General features: G+C 50.2%; 1 protein-coding gene across 3 annotated transcripts in view; it reads right to left on the bottom strand.

Moving 5' to 3' along the window:
* SNX19 (sorting nexin 19) overlaps nucleotides 1-16,526 on the bottom strand; it is a 32,843-nt gene extending 16,317 nt beyond the window's left edge. The window contains exons 1-8 of one of the 3 annotated variants that reach the window (XM_043872913.1): nucleotides 14,387-16,526; nucleotides 12,179-12,317; nucleotides 10,787-10,887; nucleotides 10,565-10,684; nucleotides 8,533-8,663; nucleotides 7,050-7,146; nucleotides 6,384-6,564; nucleotides 3,228-3,357 (exon numbers count right to left, since the gene is read on the bottom strand). In XM_043872913.1, the coding sequence (XP_043728848.1) occupies nucleotides 3,228-3,357; nucleotides 6,384-6,564; nucleotides 7,050-7,146; nucleotides 8,533-8,663; nucleotides 10,565-10,684; nucleotides 10,787-10,887; nucleotides 12,179-12,317; nucleotides 14,387-16,060 (2,573 nt within the window). In that variant the 5' untranslated portion in view covers nucleotides 16,061-16,526. Of the gene's footprint in view, nucleotides 1-3,227; nucleotides 3,358-3,380; nucleotides 4,985-6,383; nucleotides 6,565-7,049; nucleotides 7,147-8,532; nucleotides 8,664-10,564; nucleotides 10,685-10,786; nucleotides 10,888-12,178; nucleotides 12,318-14,386 lie in introns of those variants that run through there. The other 2 variants (XM_043872922.1, XM_043872930.1) reach the window with 2 other exon arrangements.
* Nucleotides 16,527-17,571: the final 1,045 nt, after the last annotated feature.

The following is a 17,571-nucleotide window of genomic DNA, read 5'->3' as shown; positions in this document are numbered from 1 at the left end:
GACAATGATGACATTTTTAAAAGGAGAAGCGTCTTAACTCTAGATGCCGTCCGGGATGGCGGTATGTCCAGGCCAACCAGAAAAGTGGCAGCAGGTACTCATGGCATCCACACCGACTCTCCTTCTCTTTAGAACTTAAGAGAATCCAGGTGCTCTGCAAATGGATGCAGCTTAGCAGCATGCGGTTTCAGAGAGAGAGCAGCCATGCTGCCTCCTGGGCCTCAGTCCTGGGGACAGCCTGGGAGAGGTCCACCCTGACCCGGCAGGGACCAACCACACCTCTCTGGGGGTAGTAAGGACAGGTGGAAGGGGTGCTGCAGCTTTGGGGAGGTATCACATTCCAGAGTATGTGCTTACCGAAGCAAAGAGAGCCCAGGAATTCAGCACTGTGCCGGCCTTTTTAAAAATAAAAATGCAAGCTGTCCAGGGGACAAGTGACACAGACTGGCTTTAGGGTGCCGCAGAGGACTCTGTGTCGTATGTGAGTGGATGCACATTCAAATGCAGTTTTCATTTTACAAACTGACTGGCAGTCTCCTCCTGGGGAATGTGGGCTTCTCTGAGTCAAAGATTTGGGGGCTGGCTTTTATCTTTTCAAGTCATAGGGCAAACATCTGATCCTGCAGCCGAACATCAGACAAACCTGGGGTCGAATTGCCTGTACGTACTTATTAGCTCTGTGATCTTGACCTAACAATCATGATTCTTTGCAAGCCTTAGCTGCCTCACCTTTAAAGTAGGGATTATAAGGCCTCTTTCACAGGGCTTCTGAGGGGATTAAATGATGTTGGCGCAGCGTCTGCACAGAATCAGCTCTCCACAGATGTTGGCTGGATGGTGGATCCTGAAGCTAGTAAGACCATCAACGTCTACACTCTGACCTGAAATAAGCCCTGTCTCTTCCTTGGGGAGCCGGCACTCAGAACTTGCTGGTACAGACCACGGGCCACAGGCATCAGGTCCTCTGAGCCGCTGGAGGGGGCGCTGGGAGAGATTCCTTCTCCATGACCTCCTGACTGCTGTCTTAAGGAAGCTTCAAGAACAATGTAACCCAGCACAAAATACTTGAGAAGAAGGTCAAGTGTATCATTAAAAAGCTGGGAATAATGCTTTATAGAGAAGATGAAAGGCAGTGAAAAGAAGAAGATGAGACACTTCATTTAACTCTAATTTGTAGAGGCCCAGGGCGAGGAAGGTGTCAACAGCTGGGTTCCTGTTTCTGCTGCAGCTCATACAAAACTAAGCAGTCTTAAGAATAAAGTTCTGACAGGAAGAGATTTGAAGCAAATCAATAAGTACAAAATGTCATCACCTGAAAACATCTAGGGTGAACAAAGGTTGACAGACCACAGTCATGGAGAACTGTCCAGAAGTACCTAGACCCAAAACTCTGTTCTGCAATCCTCACTTTACCTTCATTCAAATTCACTAAAACATTCAAAATTTTTTCCCTTTCACAACAGAAAAAGGTGTCATCCATTTTTTTTTTAAGTGAAAAGAGAAGCAGGTCAAGGGGGATTCAGCCATAAGCACCCTCTCTGATGCTGTTTAGGGCATGAGCTACATTCATCAGACAGCCACCCACCCAGCTAACCCGAGGTGTGGTTCCCGTGGGACTGTCAGGGTATGGGGGTGGAGAGGGGACGAACTGAGCCCGACTCCAGGCTCTTCTCGTGAGGAAGGGCAGCCCTGACTCCAGCAGCTCTGCACGCAGGGAAGCAGGAGTGCCCGGAGAACACTGCCGCCCCGGGACAGAACCTGTGCTGCAGGGGGCCTGGGAGCCGCCTCCTGCTGTCAGACCTGCAGACGCTCTGGTCACGGGCACAGTTACCCGGGGAAGGCCTCACAAGGCCGTACTGCTGAGAGAACGGGTTCTGTGCGGTTCAGAGAGCACAGAGCAACAGGAGCAGTGGAAGCTGCAGCTGGAGACCGACCCGGGTGGGGCACCCTGAACGGGAGGGAACTTGGGGCCACGAGCTGGAGGCATCAGACACAGAATACACTCCTTATCCTTCCATTTTTCTGAGTCGCAAGTACGAAGACCTAACATGTACTGGAACACTTTCTATGCACCCAGACACCTGCAGACAGACACCATGACGATTCCAAAGCTCAGAGAGACGACACACGGCAGAGTAGTACTATGTTGCAGTGGATAAGAATGTGGGCTGTGGAACGCCCGGGGAGATTCGCACCTCCACCAAGTACTCACTTGAACATGGATAAGGCCCTCAGTTCTCACCCTCATTAAACCGTAAAACACGTGAAAGGAGGGACCCATGTCTGTTTTGTTCATTACTGACCAGACCTTAATATTTTCTCAATGAATAAAGGAAAATGACCAAGACAGTTGCCCAGTAGGAAAGTTAATGTTAATGGATTTCCTACTTATTGTAGAATAGATACGTAATTCTTTTTTTTAATAAAACTGTTAGTTTCAGAGTGACCTGTTAGCACGAGTCACACGCTAACAGAAGGGCTCAGGACTCGGCTCCCAGCTTTGGGATCTGCCAGGATGTCTCACACGGGAGAGGCCGAAGCATGAGCGGCTACAGCTCGAGCAGTGTGTGTGTGTGTCTGGTTCAGAGACAGTGTCCCTGGACTCCTTCAGCTGAGCAAAGCTTGCATCAGTTTCATGGTTAGGAAGCCAGCACTAGAAACTCCATCTGCATACAAGCTCTTCAGGAAATTCAACTGGTGCTGGGATCATACAATCCAAATTTTAAATCTCAGTGTCCTATTCTCATCACCATGCGTCAGTGCTTCTCCAGCTGTGACTATGTCCACCCCTTCTGGAGAAACTAATCTTTACTAGGGAGCACGCGATGGTTTTCTTTTCTTCCTCGTTGTTGGCAGTCACATTGATTGTACACATAGTGATTGTTGGTGAAGAGACATGCCCACTGTAACAAGGTGAGCGGCACAGGGCTTGGGGGTAACCTGGGGAAAACTGACCCTGGCGCAGGAGGAGCTCAGCTGAGGCAGCGCCTGAATTCAGGGGATGATGCCGGGGCTCCTGCAGGAGCAGGCCCATCCACACCTCAGACGACCACGTGATGCTCTGCAGCACGCGTCACCCCGCAGCCCGGGACAGAGGTTTTCTTTTCTCTCTTGGCTGCAGGTCTCCTGGACTCTACACTTTCCCTCTCTAGGGCAGAAATCAGGAACCACCTCCCACCTCTGTCCAACCTGAGGCTCTAACCTGCAGGGGCACCCAGCAGGCCTACCTCTGGATCAGGGTCCCGAAGACAAGATGAAGGACTCTCTGCGCACTCTCTGTACACAGCCATCGCCACTGTTCCATGAGCAGCAAGACAAGCAGGTCCAGGGCTGTGTCGGCCAACTCGGTCTCTGTTCCTGGGGATGGAAAGGCATCTGGAGGAACTCGGAAGAGACCCGCGCTCGAGGACACATTTCAGGGCCCTGCGTCTGCTCCACCTTTATGTCAATCATCTCACATTTGTGTAATCTATCTGTAGCCAAGTCAAGAGACGTTTACTGCATCTCTACAAAGTTCAGTGGTAGTCCTATCTTTCCTTACAATTTATGTTCCTAAGTCACTGAGTAATTTTTTATCTATAAAAACCTTTAAAGAGATTTTATATATAACTATTTTGCCTACTTTCCTGCTATTTCTTCTGTATTTCCCCCAGTCAGCTGAACACATTTTGTTCCAAGTAAGAGCTCACAACTGGTGACAAACTGGAGTTGGCAAGGCCCGGTCCCTTTCCCTTCCATCCACTCGCCTCCGCAGGGCAGCAGGGAAATGTGTGGGGCAGCAGATGTGGGACTTGTTTTCCATAAGCAAGTGGCTTTGAAAGCAACTCCATTACACAGAGCTGAGGGTTAGGATCCAGGAGACCTCAGTCTGATTTTGAGATAACATGTGGTTCTGGGAAGAACACTGCACTTTTGGTAAAAGGCCATGATGATTACTCATTTCTTTCCTGTTTCAAAGACGGCAAGGGCCACAAACACGCTCATACCCACGCTAAGCAGAACTTTTTCAAACAGATGTATTTTATGGATGGAAGCGTCTGTTCTCTAACCCTGTTCATAGGGTCCCCCTGTCACCTCTGACTTGCCTTTCTGGAGACTGCCCCAGAACTACAGAGTGTTCCTGAAAAAATCCTCTTCTATCTGGTACTACAGCTGTGATTAAAGTTATAATTACTCACGACAGTAACTGTATTAGTCCAGGGCCAGTGGGTTTTCTCTGTGCAAGTGTGCCCAAGCACTGCTCACTTAAGGGTTCTTATAGAATGTGAATGACGTCAAACTCGGGTAAATGTGCTGGAACTGAATCTTACTTTCTTCTTAATCCCATCCAGTATATATTCTCTTTTTCTGTACTTCAAGGGGGCATAGGAGCTGATGTGTCTGCTTTCTGGTTATTTGCTCAAAATGTGATACTCAGCTCCTTGGAAAAATAGCATTCCTCAATGTCCCTCTTCAATTCTCTTCTCTTTGCAAGTTTAGCATTTACCTAGAGCTGCACTCCAGGATTCTTGCCTGGAGAATCCCATGGCCAGAGGAGCCTGGCAGGCTGCAGTCCATGCAGCTGCAGAGACACCACTGAAGAGACTTATTAGCATGAACACATGCAGAGCTGCCACCATGTGGTGACAAGTAGTCACAGCAGTAACAATAAGTGAAAGCAACAGGTCCCAGGTCCTCTTGGTGAAAGTGGTAAATTATCTATCATGAGAGCACAAGGAGCCTCTCAGAGCTAAAAGAACGGCACAGGAATAAATGACCCCTTTAGAGAGAGAATGCACAACATTTAAAGACTTGATTTTGGCTAGAATTACATTATCTTACCCATCCGATCTTATCTATAATTTCTCATAGTTCTCTTGATGCTTTTGTTCTCATTAACACTTGGTTTACTTAACCAGTGAGACGTGTGTGAAGAACTGGGGTTGTAAACTCCATCTTTCACAGAGTTGAGCTGAGGTCCACAGTGAGGACTGACCATGGGCGCCTGAGAAACAATGGTGAAGTCAGCCTTTTTTCCTCTTCTGAGCCCAGGATTTTGTGATCTTTTGTTTGCAAGGGAAGCCTTTGTCTTGCGGGATTTGAAAGACTTTGTTCTCATAAGTTCTAGCACAGCAAATCTACCAGTATCCAGGCTTCCTAACTCTCCCTCTGCAGAGAACGCTGACATCCGGGAAGCACACCTGCCCTGCCTCAAATGCTCCTGAGGACAGAGCGGTGTCCTCACCTCACCTCCCTCTGCTCTACCCTGGGTGAGCAGGCGGTATCGTTCGCCACGGCAGTGAACACAGCAGAAGGAACAGATCCAGAGGAAAAGAGAAATTCCATTTTGTGCAAGCTGTATTTCAGCTGCCCTGCAGTACACCTGGGCTTCCCAGGAAGTACTAGTGGTAAAGAATACAACTGCCAATGCAGGAGACACATGAGATGCGGGTTCAATCCCTGGGTCAGAAGGATTCCCCTGGAGTAGGGAATGGCAAGCCCACTCCAGTATTCCTGCCTGGGAAATACCACGGAGAGGAGCCTGGCAGGCCACAGTCCACGGTGTTGCAGAGTCAGACACGACTGACAGACTGAGCACACAGTACACCTAGGTGGAGATTTCCGGTAGGCAAGTGGAAACACACCTCCAGGACTGAGGCATCACCAGCACACATGTCAGGGCTGACGCTGATCAACAGAGGAGCTCACAGGACAAGTGTGCAGAGTAGGGACAGAATGAAGCTCTGGAAGGCTGAGGAGCCGACAGAAGGAACAGAGGAGGGATGACAGGAGAGACAGGAAGACCAGAAAGTGGTACCACAGACGCCCGAGAAGACAGTTTCTAAATGAAGGGAGCAATCCACAGATAACGCCAATGTACATTCAGTTCAGTCACTCAGTCGTGTCTGACTCTTTGCAATCCCATGAACCGCAGCACGCCAGGCCTCCCTGTCCATCACCAACTCCCAGAGTCCACCCAAACCCATGTCCATTGAGTCGGTGGTGCCATCCAGCCATCTTATCCTCTGTCCCCTTCTCCTCCTACCCTCAATCTTTCCCAGCATCAGGGTCTTTTCAAATGAGTCAGCTCTTCACATCAGGTGGCCAAAATACTGGAGTTTCAGCTTCAACATTAGTCCTTCCAATGAACACCCAGGACTGATCTGCTTTAGGATGGACTGGTTGGATCTCCTTGAAGTCCATTAGGAACAACTTAAATAATGACACTACTATTAACAGAAGCATGAGCCTTATCTCGCTGGACTGGACGCCCTGCTTACGCCCAAGTTCTTCTGATCCACTCAGCCCTGGGACTGTGCCGTTCTGTGCCCTGGCACCCGACAGAGCCGCCCAACAGTCAGTCACAAGCCAGCAGACACGCTGGGCTCCCCGCTGTCACCCACCTGGATCACTGCTGCTGAGGCCTTGGGCTGGAGCGGCAGCATCTGACACGCAATCGCCCACACACCCCTCAGCGGTCTGTTCAGAATCTCTTCCGGGAGCGTGTGCTGGCTGCACTTCTAGTAACTTTGCCTGTTTTTCAATAAAGGATTCCATCCCAGACACGGAGAGGGTCTCTGACTCCTGAGGAGAGAGCAAGGGCAGTGTCATAGGCAGGGTGCAGGGAGTGGGGGGCACCTCCTCACTGTGGCTCCCATCGCTTCCCTGCACGTGTCTCGAGCAGAGGACCCCACTGACCCTGTGACCACCTAAGGAAAAGGTGCTTGTTTTAACCTAAACTGCAAGGAGAACAATGCCTCCATAGTTTCGTTTGCTATGAAAATCGTGTTTCCTTCCAGGAGCTGGCTTTCTCATTCTATTATCCCAAGCCTACTACCCTTGAGAAGCCCACCCCCCTTGAGAAGCCAACCGGCCAGCCCAGAACCCACAGGAATTTCAAACCAGTCTGAGAAAATACTCCTAGAATAAAAACCACAGACCCAGATGTAGGTTGAGTCCTTTAGGAAGGCACCAAAGTCCTTTCTGATTCTGTAGAACATCCCAACTGCCTATAACGGCAGGACTGACCTCCCAACTGATGATCCCAAGAATTCTCTAGGGATTCTCACCACACCGCTGTCCTGGAGACAGTAGAGAACCTTCTCGTGTGCCTCAGTTATATTCAGTGCTGGAGCAATTTTACTGGATGAGAACCTCAATCTGGATCTGGTACAGAAACGAAGAGCATAAACAGTGTGTAATTCATGGTCTTGATCCCCATACGAAGGGCTGACAAGTATTAATACCTCAAAACAGGCATGTCCACACTTATTCTTGGAAGCTTACGGTGGTCAGAGTTGCCAAGAGATGCCTTGCTCTGAAATCCCCCAAACAATAAATATTCTTACACACAGTCCAACTCTTGCACTGAGCTATGCTTACAATAGGGCTTCCCTGGTGGTTCAGAGGGTAAAGCGTCTGCCTGCAATGCGGGAAACTGGGGTTTGATCCTTGGGTTGGGAAGAGCCCATGGAGAAGGAAATGACAACCCACTCCAGTATTCTTGCCTGGAGAACCCCATAGACAGAGGAGCCTGGTAGGCTACACTCCATGGGGTCACAAAGAGTTGGACACGACTGAGCCACTACACACACACACACATGCTTACAATGCGCCTGTGAACGAGCTTTTGCTAAAATAAGGACTTGTCCATCACAGTTGTATCCCACAGGCTTAGAAGAGTGGCTAGCACATACTATGCACTTGTTAAAAATTTGTTGAAGGTTAAATAGACAAGTGCCACAGACCAAGGTTGTCCTTGCTTTTCACACCTTTTTGCACGTCCACTATTCCCCTTGTGTTCCAGATAAAACCAGAGAAGGAATCACGAGGGCTAACCTCAATGTTTCTAGAAATAGGGTTCTTATAAGCACAGGCAACATGGTTACCCTTCAAAATACGGGCCCAGTGAGGGGGGAGAAAAGGTTAAGAATTGTGAGGGTTATTGCCAGCCCATAAGACATGAACACAGAGAAAAAGACAGTGAGACAGACACATAAACATCCTCCAGCCCCCTGCCTCCCACCAGCACTGTCTCTGTAACGACCCAGATACACACTGGAAGTGTCCGGGAAGGGAAGCGGGGTGGCCCTCCTCTCCGCCTGCTGGCTGTGAGCTGCCAGTGCAGGCTGGAGCAGCGGCAGTGACCAGTGACCCCTCAAGGGTCCCTCCTAGCCCGCTCCTCTGCACTGCTAGTGTACCCGACTCCTGAGCCAGAAACCGTGACAAACGGAGATCAGTGGTAAGCCTTCATTCTCAAACGAAAAGAAACGCTTCAATTTCCCAAGGGAAAAAGAAAAACAGAACATCCATATTCTAGAGTTTTCCTTCTAGTCAAAATTACCCGGTCAGTTTGGGCCCTGGGTTCCCAGGGCAAGACCAACATGAAGCCAGGCTACCTCTGCAGGACCTTGGGCTTGGGCCACAGTCTGACTTTGCATAAAAACAGGCACAGATGACCACCCCCCCGCCCCCCAATTCTAGGACCTAAGACCAGCGATGGGCTTTGACTGAAAACTGGAGATCCCCTGAGAACTGGGAAGGGTGTCTCACTTGGCAGCCTTCTTGCCTTCTGTCTGGGGCTTATTGTCTGTCTCGGCCTCACTCAGCTCCTCTGTGGGGCTCTGGGGCTCAGAGCGAGGGAACGCTGTCTTCAACGTGTCCACGATAGCACTCACCACCATCTGCAGGGGTCAGAGACGTGGGGTTAGACAGGCACCGCCGAGCAGCAGCAGCTGTCTCAAGGTGCTTTCTGCACCCTGGATGAGCAGCCAGCTGCCCTGTGCAGCAGAGCCTTCTCCACACGCACGGTGAGATACCAGCTAATGTCTCAGTGGCAACTCTCTCCCCTTTCCTCCACAGCCATGAAAACCTTCTTCCTCACAGAGTTAAGACAGACGATGGATTCCATGGGAAAAGAAGCCAAAACAACATGACAAATAAAAATCTGGGAGTTCTGCAGGCTGGTGAAATGCTTTTCACTTTCAATTTCTTTCTTTTCGTACAGAAGAATGATTTTTAGTTTTCAAATTGATAATACTTTCACCAAGATGTGACAAAGGGGAAGTGATACAGGTAAGAATATATAAAGAAAAGGAAGAGTGAAAAAGATTATCAAAATAGGGAATAGTCTAAAAACTTTTATGATAAAAAACAACAACAAAAACTGGTTTTCCAGTTAGTTCAAACAATTCCTCTTCTTTAACTACAGAAAGAGTGGCAAAAATCACTCAGGTTAAAGTTAAGGATCTGGAATTCATACAAACTTCTCTATTTATACGGATGAAATAAAACAATCTTTGCTGAAGAGTAAGAGCTATCTCTATTTCTCAGAATGGGAAAACGACATACGGATTTTTGCTAAAAAGAAAGAACAAATGAAACCTTAAAATATCAACGAGATGGAAGGAAACATTGACTTTTCCTTTAGTAACTCTCGCTATTAATCAACATTGCTGACTCAGAGCAGCACAATGCTTGCTTTGTCTTATCCTGTTAGTCCTCCTTGGGGAGCACAGCCGGCACAGCCAAGGCAAGACTGAAATGGTCAAGGGGGACTGCAGTAGAGACCAGGGGACAGCACCTCAGGGAAAGAACACAGCGAACTGCATGGATGTGGAGAATGTAGCTGAGAAAATACAGTTCGCTCTCCAGGTTCACAGAATGGTAGTCTGCCGCGACAGCCGTACCTGCTCACTCTTGTATCATTAGCAATGAGTACAGTGAGTGGCTCTGAGCGGGCGCCCAGGGAGCAGGTGTGAAAATAAAAATCAGTGAAGGTATAAAAAAAAAAAAAAAATCAGTGAAGAAACACATCAGCATGGGTTAGCAAACGTGCAAGGAACTCCGAGGTTTCACCTTGTTTATCCCTTCCTAGTTTGCAGTCTTCTCATAGCAGTGAATGTCTCTGAACATCCCTCACTTGGAGTCCCACTTTATCATTTTATCTCCTAAAGTCTAGATTGGAAGAGGAGAAACCCCTCTCTTCTGCCAAAGAGTCAGCGCTTTCTAACCTCTTACAACACATGCATTTTTGATCAGCACAAACCTCAGACTTCTGTCCTGGAGATGCGAGACTCAGTGAGCAATCACTGCTCACAGGCTCCAGTATGGTGCTCAAATGCTCTACTACCGTCTCCAAAGGTTCCGAGATACCATCTGGAACCTTGTTCTCCAGCAGAGAATCACTACACAAATCTAAATCCAGCTCGGTGTCCTGCCTAAGGGCACCATCCTGAGTGACCAACGCTGGGAATGACCTTCATCGCCAGAAGAGGCCTTCCTGCCCCTGCCTGTCCATGGAGATGTGGACTGATGCTTGCACCCGTCCCCTGGAATCACAGCGTCATGACACCCCAGGAGACCTGTGCACGCCTACAGTGTTGGGAGTACTGACACTCATGGTTGCTCATGGTCACTCAGCAATGCTGACCTCACCAGGACTGTAACAGGTCTTGAAAACCCCAGTCCATGTGCCACTTATTCCTCTGTGCTGCTCCCCCTTCCCCCGGTTCCCTTACCTTTCAAACATCCCTCCCCCGCTCCCTGTGAGAAACTAAGGCTGGGCACGCAGTCCCGCTCATACCTTGTCTATTCTGGAGACCACGAACGGCTTCTTGACAAAGGCAATACGAGCATCTGTGTTGAGAGCAAGGAACTCCTGCATCTCCTCACTGTTAGCGATCTCAGGAATGGCACAGAGTTGCTGCAAAGACACGAGAAGGACTTCAGAGAGAAACTCCAGGCCCCGGGTCTCCCCACCTTGGCTTGGGTGTCTGGGGCTACAGTGACAGCACAGGACGCCGACCTTTAGAAATGATTCCAAGAGGCTCTTGCGGGCTTCCACCCTGTCACTGTCCATGTTTCCAAACGGAAGATCTGGAAAGAGCTTTTTGGGGCCCTTCACATCTTTAAAAAAAAAAAAAAAGTTAATTAACATTTACTAAGAACTAGTCCATTTATTACTCATCACATATATAAGACACAGAAATGCCAAATGTATTTCCTGGGGATTTTTCCCCTCATCTGTGAACTGAGCTGAGAAGTGACCTGAGGTTGGGGTGGGAGCTGGGTACCAAGGCCTGGGCCTCATCCCTTCAGAGTCCCTCCCCTGAGGCCTCCCCTCCACGGGATTTTTTTTATTTCAGGAGTTAGAGATATAACCCAAGGACATAATACAGACAGCCTACTTTCATTATTCATGATGATATTAAGGCATAAGAGTTCACTAGAGTAGTGATGCATAACAGCCCTGAAGCCTAACTGCCCAAGTTTAAATTTTGGCTCCAATCTCTGCTGTAATAATGGCCTTAGGCAACCTGCTTAATCTTTGCTTTTTTCTGTAGAATGAGGATAATGATAGTATCCATCTTGTAGACTGTTATTAGAACTAAATGAGCTAATATGTATAACGTGCTTAGTAGAGAACCAGGCATATATTTTCAGTATAACTATTGCTATTAAGAAAGAAAACCTATAACTGAAATCCATGATTTATGCCACAACTTATTAAAAATGTTTGAGTGATCATGGGCTTCCCTGGCTGCTCAGCTGGTAAATAATCCACCTGCAATGCGGGAGACCTGGGTTTGATCCCTGGGTTGGGAAGATCCCCTGGAGAAGGGAATGGCTACCCAGTCCACTATTCTGGCCTGGAGAATTCCATGGACTATATAGTCAGGGTCAGACATGACTGAGCGACTTTCAGTTTCACTTGGCATTTTCTTAAAAAACAGAGTAGCTGCTCACCAGCTTTTATGGTTTGAATTAAATTTTATGTTTTCTTATTGTTCCTGTGCCTTATGAGAACCAAACGGCACACCAAGAAGCCTGTCATTAAAGGAAAGGCGGCAAGGATTTCTGGAAAACAGTTTAATATTTAACAGCAACCAGTCTATGAACCTGTTTAACCCCTCACAGGCACAGGTGGAAATATGAAAGTTTCTTTCTTAAACTGAAACTGGATGGGGCCCCAGAACAAGGCATTCAGAGGCAAAACAGTACCCTGGACAGCATGTCACGAGTGCTGCCCAGCACTAAAACCCCAAACACCTAAAAGCAAATGGAAGGAGCGCGGGACCCTCAAGGCCACGTTCTCCCTTCCCACCCTCTTCACAGACAACAGGCCTCCAGCCTCTCAGATCAGGGTGGCTGGATGTGAAAAGCAAGCAGGCATTCTGGGGCTGGGGGTACTCCTGACTTTTGATGAACTTTCGGAGATCCGATCTCTCCTCCAGACGGGTCTGCAGGTTCAGGAACTCGCGGTAGCGGCGGTTCACGGTGTGGTAGGCCACCTGCTGCAGGCCGCCGCTGTTCTCAGCGTCGAGGGCCGTCTCGTACTGTCGAGAGAACGTCTGTTGGCTGCACCAGCTCACCGGCACACAATAAGAGCAGGGCAGGGTCAAGGGAGCATGCGCTTCCTGTTCTGTCCCCGAGCTGCTCAGGTCTGACTGCTTCTCTAAGCTCCAACCAACAGCTCAAATCCCAGGGGGGCTGCAGTACGCAATGAGATGCCTTTCCCAACAGAGGTGGCCCAGGAAGTGGGAAATTAAATTCTACTGCCTTTCACTCCTCCTTCCATCTCAAAGTCCTCCCTGCAAACACTGTTTACTTACAGCCACTTTCAAATCCCAAAGACGGAGGATAAAACAGAAGGTATGACACTCATAATGATACCGGCTCTCTCACCCCTAAATTATGAGGCTGGATGTTATGGGGAGATAACCATCTTGTTATTATCCTCAAACCAGTGATTATCTATATTACTTGAGGGAAGAACAAATAATCCAAAACAGCTGAGAAACAACAACCATTTGTTTGCCTGGACTACACTAAAGGAACATGTGTTTTTGTTCTGCTTGGGGCTGATTAATTACTATTCTTGGAGTGACATTAAATCTTTCTTCCCAAGTACAGATCACCTGTCTGTATGATGAGAAGACATGTGAAGACTGGAGATGTTTTATGGGGTCACAGTTGGCTGTCTTCATATGTGAGGAGGGCTGGCATGTGGGAAAAGACAGCAGTGCTCAATGTCCCCCCAGAGAGAATGCCTCGAACAGCATGAAAGCTGCAACTTCATACCTACGGGGGGAGACTGTGTAAGATACAATGAATGCTGTGGGAGAAGGATACATGCGCTTGTTCTCATCAGGAGTAGGTTAGTGTTCCTGTTTGGTTAAGGTATTCTGTGGGCAAGCAGTGGAAGAGTGGTGAGACTGAGGCTGGTGTTGAAAGCTTGTCTAGAGGCAGACAGAGGTGTTCATTATGAGTTGGAATGAGCGAAGCAGTCTCTCAGGCCAGTACTGAGAAGGAAAGGCCTAGATGAGAGATGCCTGTGGAATTCAGGTGAGGGCTCTCACATCCAGAGCCCCTGGGAGCTATGATGCTCTCTGTGGCTATTCTACTCCGTGAAGGACACTATATGATACAAGTACGTCACCAAACTTGGCTAGGCCTCAGAATCTCTTGGGCTGCAGAACCTGCTGTCAGAATATGGATTCTGACAGGTGCTAATGGATTTTTAATGAGAATTTCCCAAGGAAGAATGGGTCCCAGGATTCCTTATTTTTTAAAAATACAACTCTCTGGGAAACTTGGAGGCAGCCTATATCAAAACCTGATAGCTCAGCTGGTAAAGAATCCGCCTGCAATGCAAGAGACCCCAGTTCGATCCTGGGTCGGAAAGATCTGTTGGAAAGGGATAGGCTACCCACTCCAGTATTCTTGGGCTTCCTTTGTGGCTCAGCTGGTAAAGAATCCGCCTGCAATGTGGGAGACCTGGGTTCCATCCCTGGGTTGGGAAGATCCCCTGGAGAAGGGAAAGGCTACTCACTCCAGTATTCTGGCCTGGAGAATTCCATGGACTGTATAGTGCATGGGGTCACAAAGAGTCAGACACAACTGAGCGACTTTCACTCTATCAAAATCAGCTTTAGGGAGATGCTGCTTGAATCAAACCAGCCACCTGATACAGGCACCTCCTTCAGATCACTTCTGCCAAGCAGTTCCTACTACCACACTTAAACATCTCCAGGGAGAGGGACTTGCCACCTTTTGTGATATATACAGGTAAACAATCTTCCTTTCTAAAACAAAGTATAAAGAATATTAGTATTTAAAAAAGAAATTAGCAAGGAAGGAGTCTGGAAAGGATTTCTGGGCTGTATCCATTGGAAAAATATGATTCCCAACACAGTGAGAGCCCTGAGATTCTAGGACGGTCTGTGAGAGTGTCATGGAAGCCTACTCTGCTTCACTCATGAGCTTCAGACACTCCACAGTGATACTGGTTGAATTAATCAGAGCAAACTAAGAGCAGACTTCCTCCCTCAAAACACTGGCTTCACTGACTGCTTTCCAAATCCATTCCCAGACCAGACAGGTGGCCGCACACTAAGTCTGTTACCTTCACCATGTAGAGCGTGTACAGGTGGAAACCGGTGCCACTGTGCTCTCGAGCAGTAACGGTGCCAGTGATGCGAAGGTTCTGGATGACCACGGGGCCGTCTGGACTGCCCAGGGACTCGAAGTTGAAGGTGGCTGAGCTGAGGGGTCCAGGTGGAGAGGAGGAGAGCAGGACCTGTGGCAGACTGGAGTCCAGGGAGCTCCCACCATTGGTGAGATCCTTCTCTAAACATGAGGGGCGTGGGGGACATATCCTCTCCGGACTGGGCAGCAAAGTTGTGAGAGAGGCGCCATTTCCCTGCTCTCCCTCCTTGTCCGCTGTGTCAATCTGGATCTCTGGGCAGGAATTCAGCATGGAGGCAAGCAGGCCCGGCTCCGTTTCTGTTCCTGGACCCTCCTCAGCTTCCGCTCCTTCTATTCCTTCGGGTCCCTTGCCATCCTTAGGCTCCAGAGGCTGGGAGCCCCCAAGGGCACACAGTGCATCCTGAATCCTGGCAGAGAGGAAGGGGCCTGGGGTCATGAGCATGATGGTTTCTTTGCCCAGTTCAGACAACGGGGACTCCAGCTCTGCATCTTCAGACAAGAACAGAGGCTGCAGGAAATGAGAAGAGCTGTTTCCGACTTTTCTCTCCTCGAACACTCCCCCCAGATCTCCCTCCAGCGCTTCATGGCCTTCTTCAACTTCTGGGGAGGGGTGTGAAGGCCCATCTGGCTCACTACAGCTTAGGAGCATCGGGGCTGCTGCTGGAGAAGGGGCTTCTGCGAGACCCTGGACCTCGACAATCAACGGCAGAGATGCGGGCACTGAGGGCTGTTCCAGGGCACTGGGTGGGCAGCGTGGATTAGCCACTCCTGCTGGCTTAGTCCTGGCCTTGGAGAAGATGCCCACGAGTACAAGGTGGATCCAGTCCGGATCGGAGAGCTTGCTGATCAGCGGTAAGATGACATTGCAAGTAATCAGTTCCACCACTATGTGCCTGCCGGTCCGGGTCTCCAAGTGCGGCTTCGGCACTAGTCCTTGAAGCAACACGTTCACGATGCCCCGTGTGTAGGTGACCTCAGCGCTAGGGCTCTGCACTGCAGGGTGTGGAGCGCTGGCCCGGCAGTAAGCCTCCCAGAGCTCGGAGGGCTCCCCTGGGCCACTCTGTTTCCCTGCGGCCTCCTTCGCCTGAATATAGCTCTGCAGGTGACAACCGCAGAGAGTCAGAACCCTCTGGGCAAGAGCATGGCTGTCCACCCTGGCCATCCTCCTCCGGAGTTCCTGGACCAGCCCTCGCATGGCTGCCTCCATCTCCTCCTCGAAGGCTGGCTCCTGGCTCACCGTGCGGTACCAGGACGACACGAAGTCCCGCATGATCATCCGGATGGTGCGGTCGATCTCCTGCTCCAGCTGCCTCTCTGCCTCGGGGTTTGGGGGGCAGACGGCCATTGGGATGAAGCGCTCCAGGTGCAGCCGCCCTGAAGCCCCCACGATGGCGTCAGAGCCCAGCCATCCTCCCAGCACCAGCAGCAACACAGACAGAAGGCAGAGAAGCCACACGTTGACCAGGAGGTGGATGACCAGGAGCCAGCCGAGCACGGCCCCCAGGGCCAGCAGCTTCCGGCTACTCAGCAGGTGACTGACACCTGGCCCGGCCGGGGGCTCCGGCGCCAGGATCTCCGTCTCTGTCTTCATGGCTGGCGGGCGAGCGGGGGCTCCCCGGACCAGAGCCCCCCTCCCTCACGTCAAAGCCAGGGATGGGGGCGCCGAATGTGGCGCGGACGCCGGTCAGGCCTGAGCCGGGTCGCGGGCCCTGACGTCCTACAGGCAAGGCCGGGCGACAGGAGTGGCTCGGAGGCTCGGCCTCGCCGCAGCCCCGTCCGGCCGGGACGCTGACCTCGAGGAAGACCCTGCGACCTTCATGGTGCGGGGTCGGCGACCTGCGGCCTCGGAGACCGGGCAGGGCCGTGGACCCACCGAATATATAGTGAGTCCACCATCAAGGTGCCCGCAACCGACTCGCGCACCGTCTGGCTGAGCCCCGCCGCCAGTGAACGCGGTGGCGTCTCCTTCGCCGCCTCGGAGGGGCCCTCGCCTTGCTGGGGAAGCCGAGCACCTAAGCTGTTGTTAAGGCTGCCGGCCGGCCGGGCGCCGGCGACTACTTCCGGGTCGACGTCAGTCGGAGCGCGGCGTGCGGGGAGAGCGCCGTGCGATCCGCTCCCGGGCTCTGCTCGGCGCTGCATGGCGCCGCCTGGTGGTGAGGAGGCGCCGTGACTACACAGCGCGAACAGGTCTGGGCGCTGAGATCTTGCAGAGCACTAGCTCGCCAAACAGGTGCCTCATTCCTAGCGGTGCGGACCTGCAAGCACTCTTGCAGGTAATGCCCCTCCGAGACTCAGTGCGAGCTGCAGTGTTTAAATGAACTCTGCTAACACCTTCTACCGTTTAGGCAAGCTCAGTAATCCAGTTTGTTTTAATCTCAATGGGCATTTTTTCGATGGCCTGATACACTTTAACATTCACCCCACATTCCACAGTGCCCCTCTCTCATCCCCAATACTTAGCTAACCAAACTTGAGCTCAGGAATTGCAGAATACAAGGCATAAAACATTAATACAGAGATAGATGTATTCCTAAAATTTCATAATACTATATAACAAAACCATTTTTGTGGTTTGGGTTATTCGTCAGTAGCTTCACCCCGAGCAATCAAGTCATTTGATTATCTTTGTTCAGTCTTCTGTGATAGGTGGTGTGGAGGAATAGAAGTGGTGAAGGGTCCTCAAAAACCTTGCAGATAACTGGGGAGATGAGTTCTTGGGTCCCAACTGAAAATTTAATGATGCCATTCAGTATGGGATATGGTGAAACGCAAATTATTATATGCATGAGGGCTGCAAATTATTACACAGTAGTTTGTAGTGGTTAAGGGGAACCTCACAGAGAAGGGATCCTTTCTGTTGCCTCTTCAAGGGTATTGTTCAGTCCTGAATTGTTGTTCAGCAACTGAACAACAGTCCTATCTAATTCTTTGTGACCCCCCCATAGACTGCAGCACCCCAGGTTTCCCTGTCCTTCACCATCTCCCAGAACTTGCTCAAACTCATGTCCATTGAGTTGGTGATGCCATCCAACCATCTCATCCTCTGTCATCCCCTTCTCCTCCTGTCTTCAATCTTGCCCAGCATCAAGGTCTTTTCTAATG

Source organism: Cervus elaphus, chromosome 2, assembly GCF_910594005.1.
Source record: "Cervus elaphus chromosome 2, mCerEla1.1, whole genome shotgun sequence".
NCBI lineage: Eukaryota > Metazoa > Chordata > Mammalia > Artiodactyla > Cervidae > Cervus > Cervus elaphus.
This window is presented reverse-complemented; position numbering and strand designations above follow the sequence as displayed.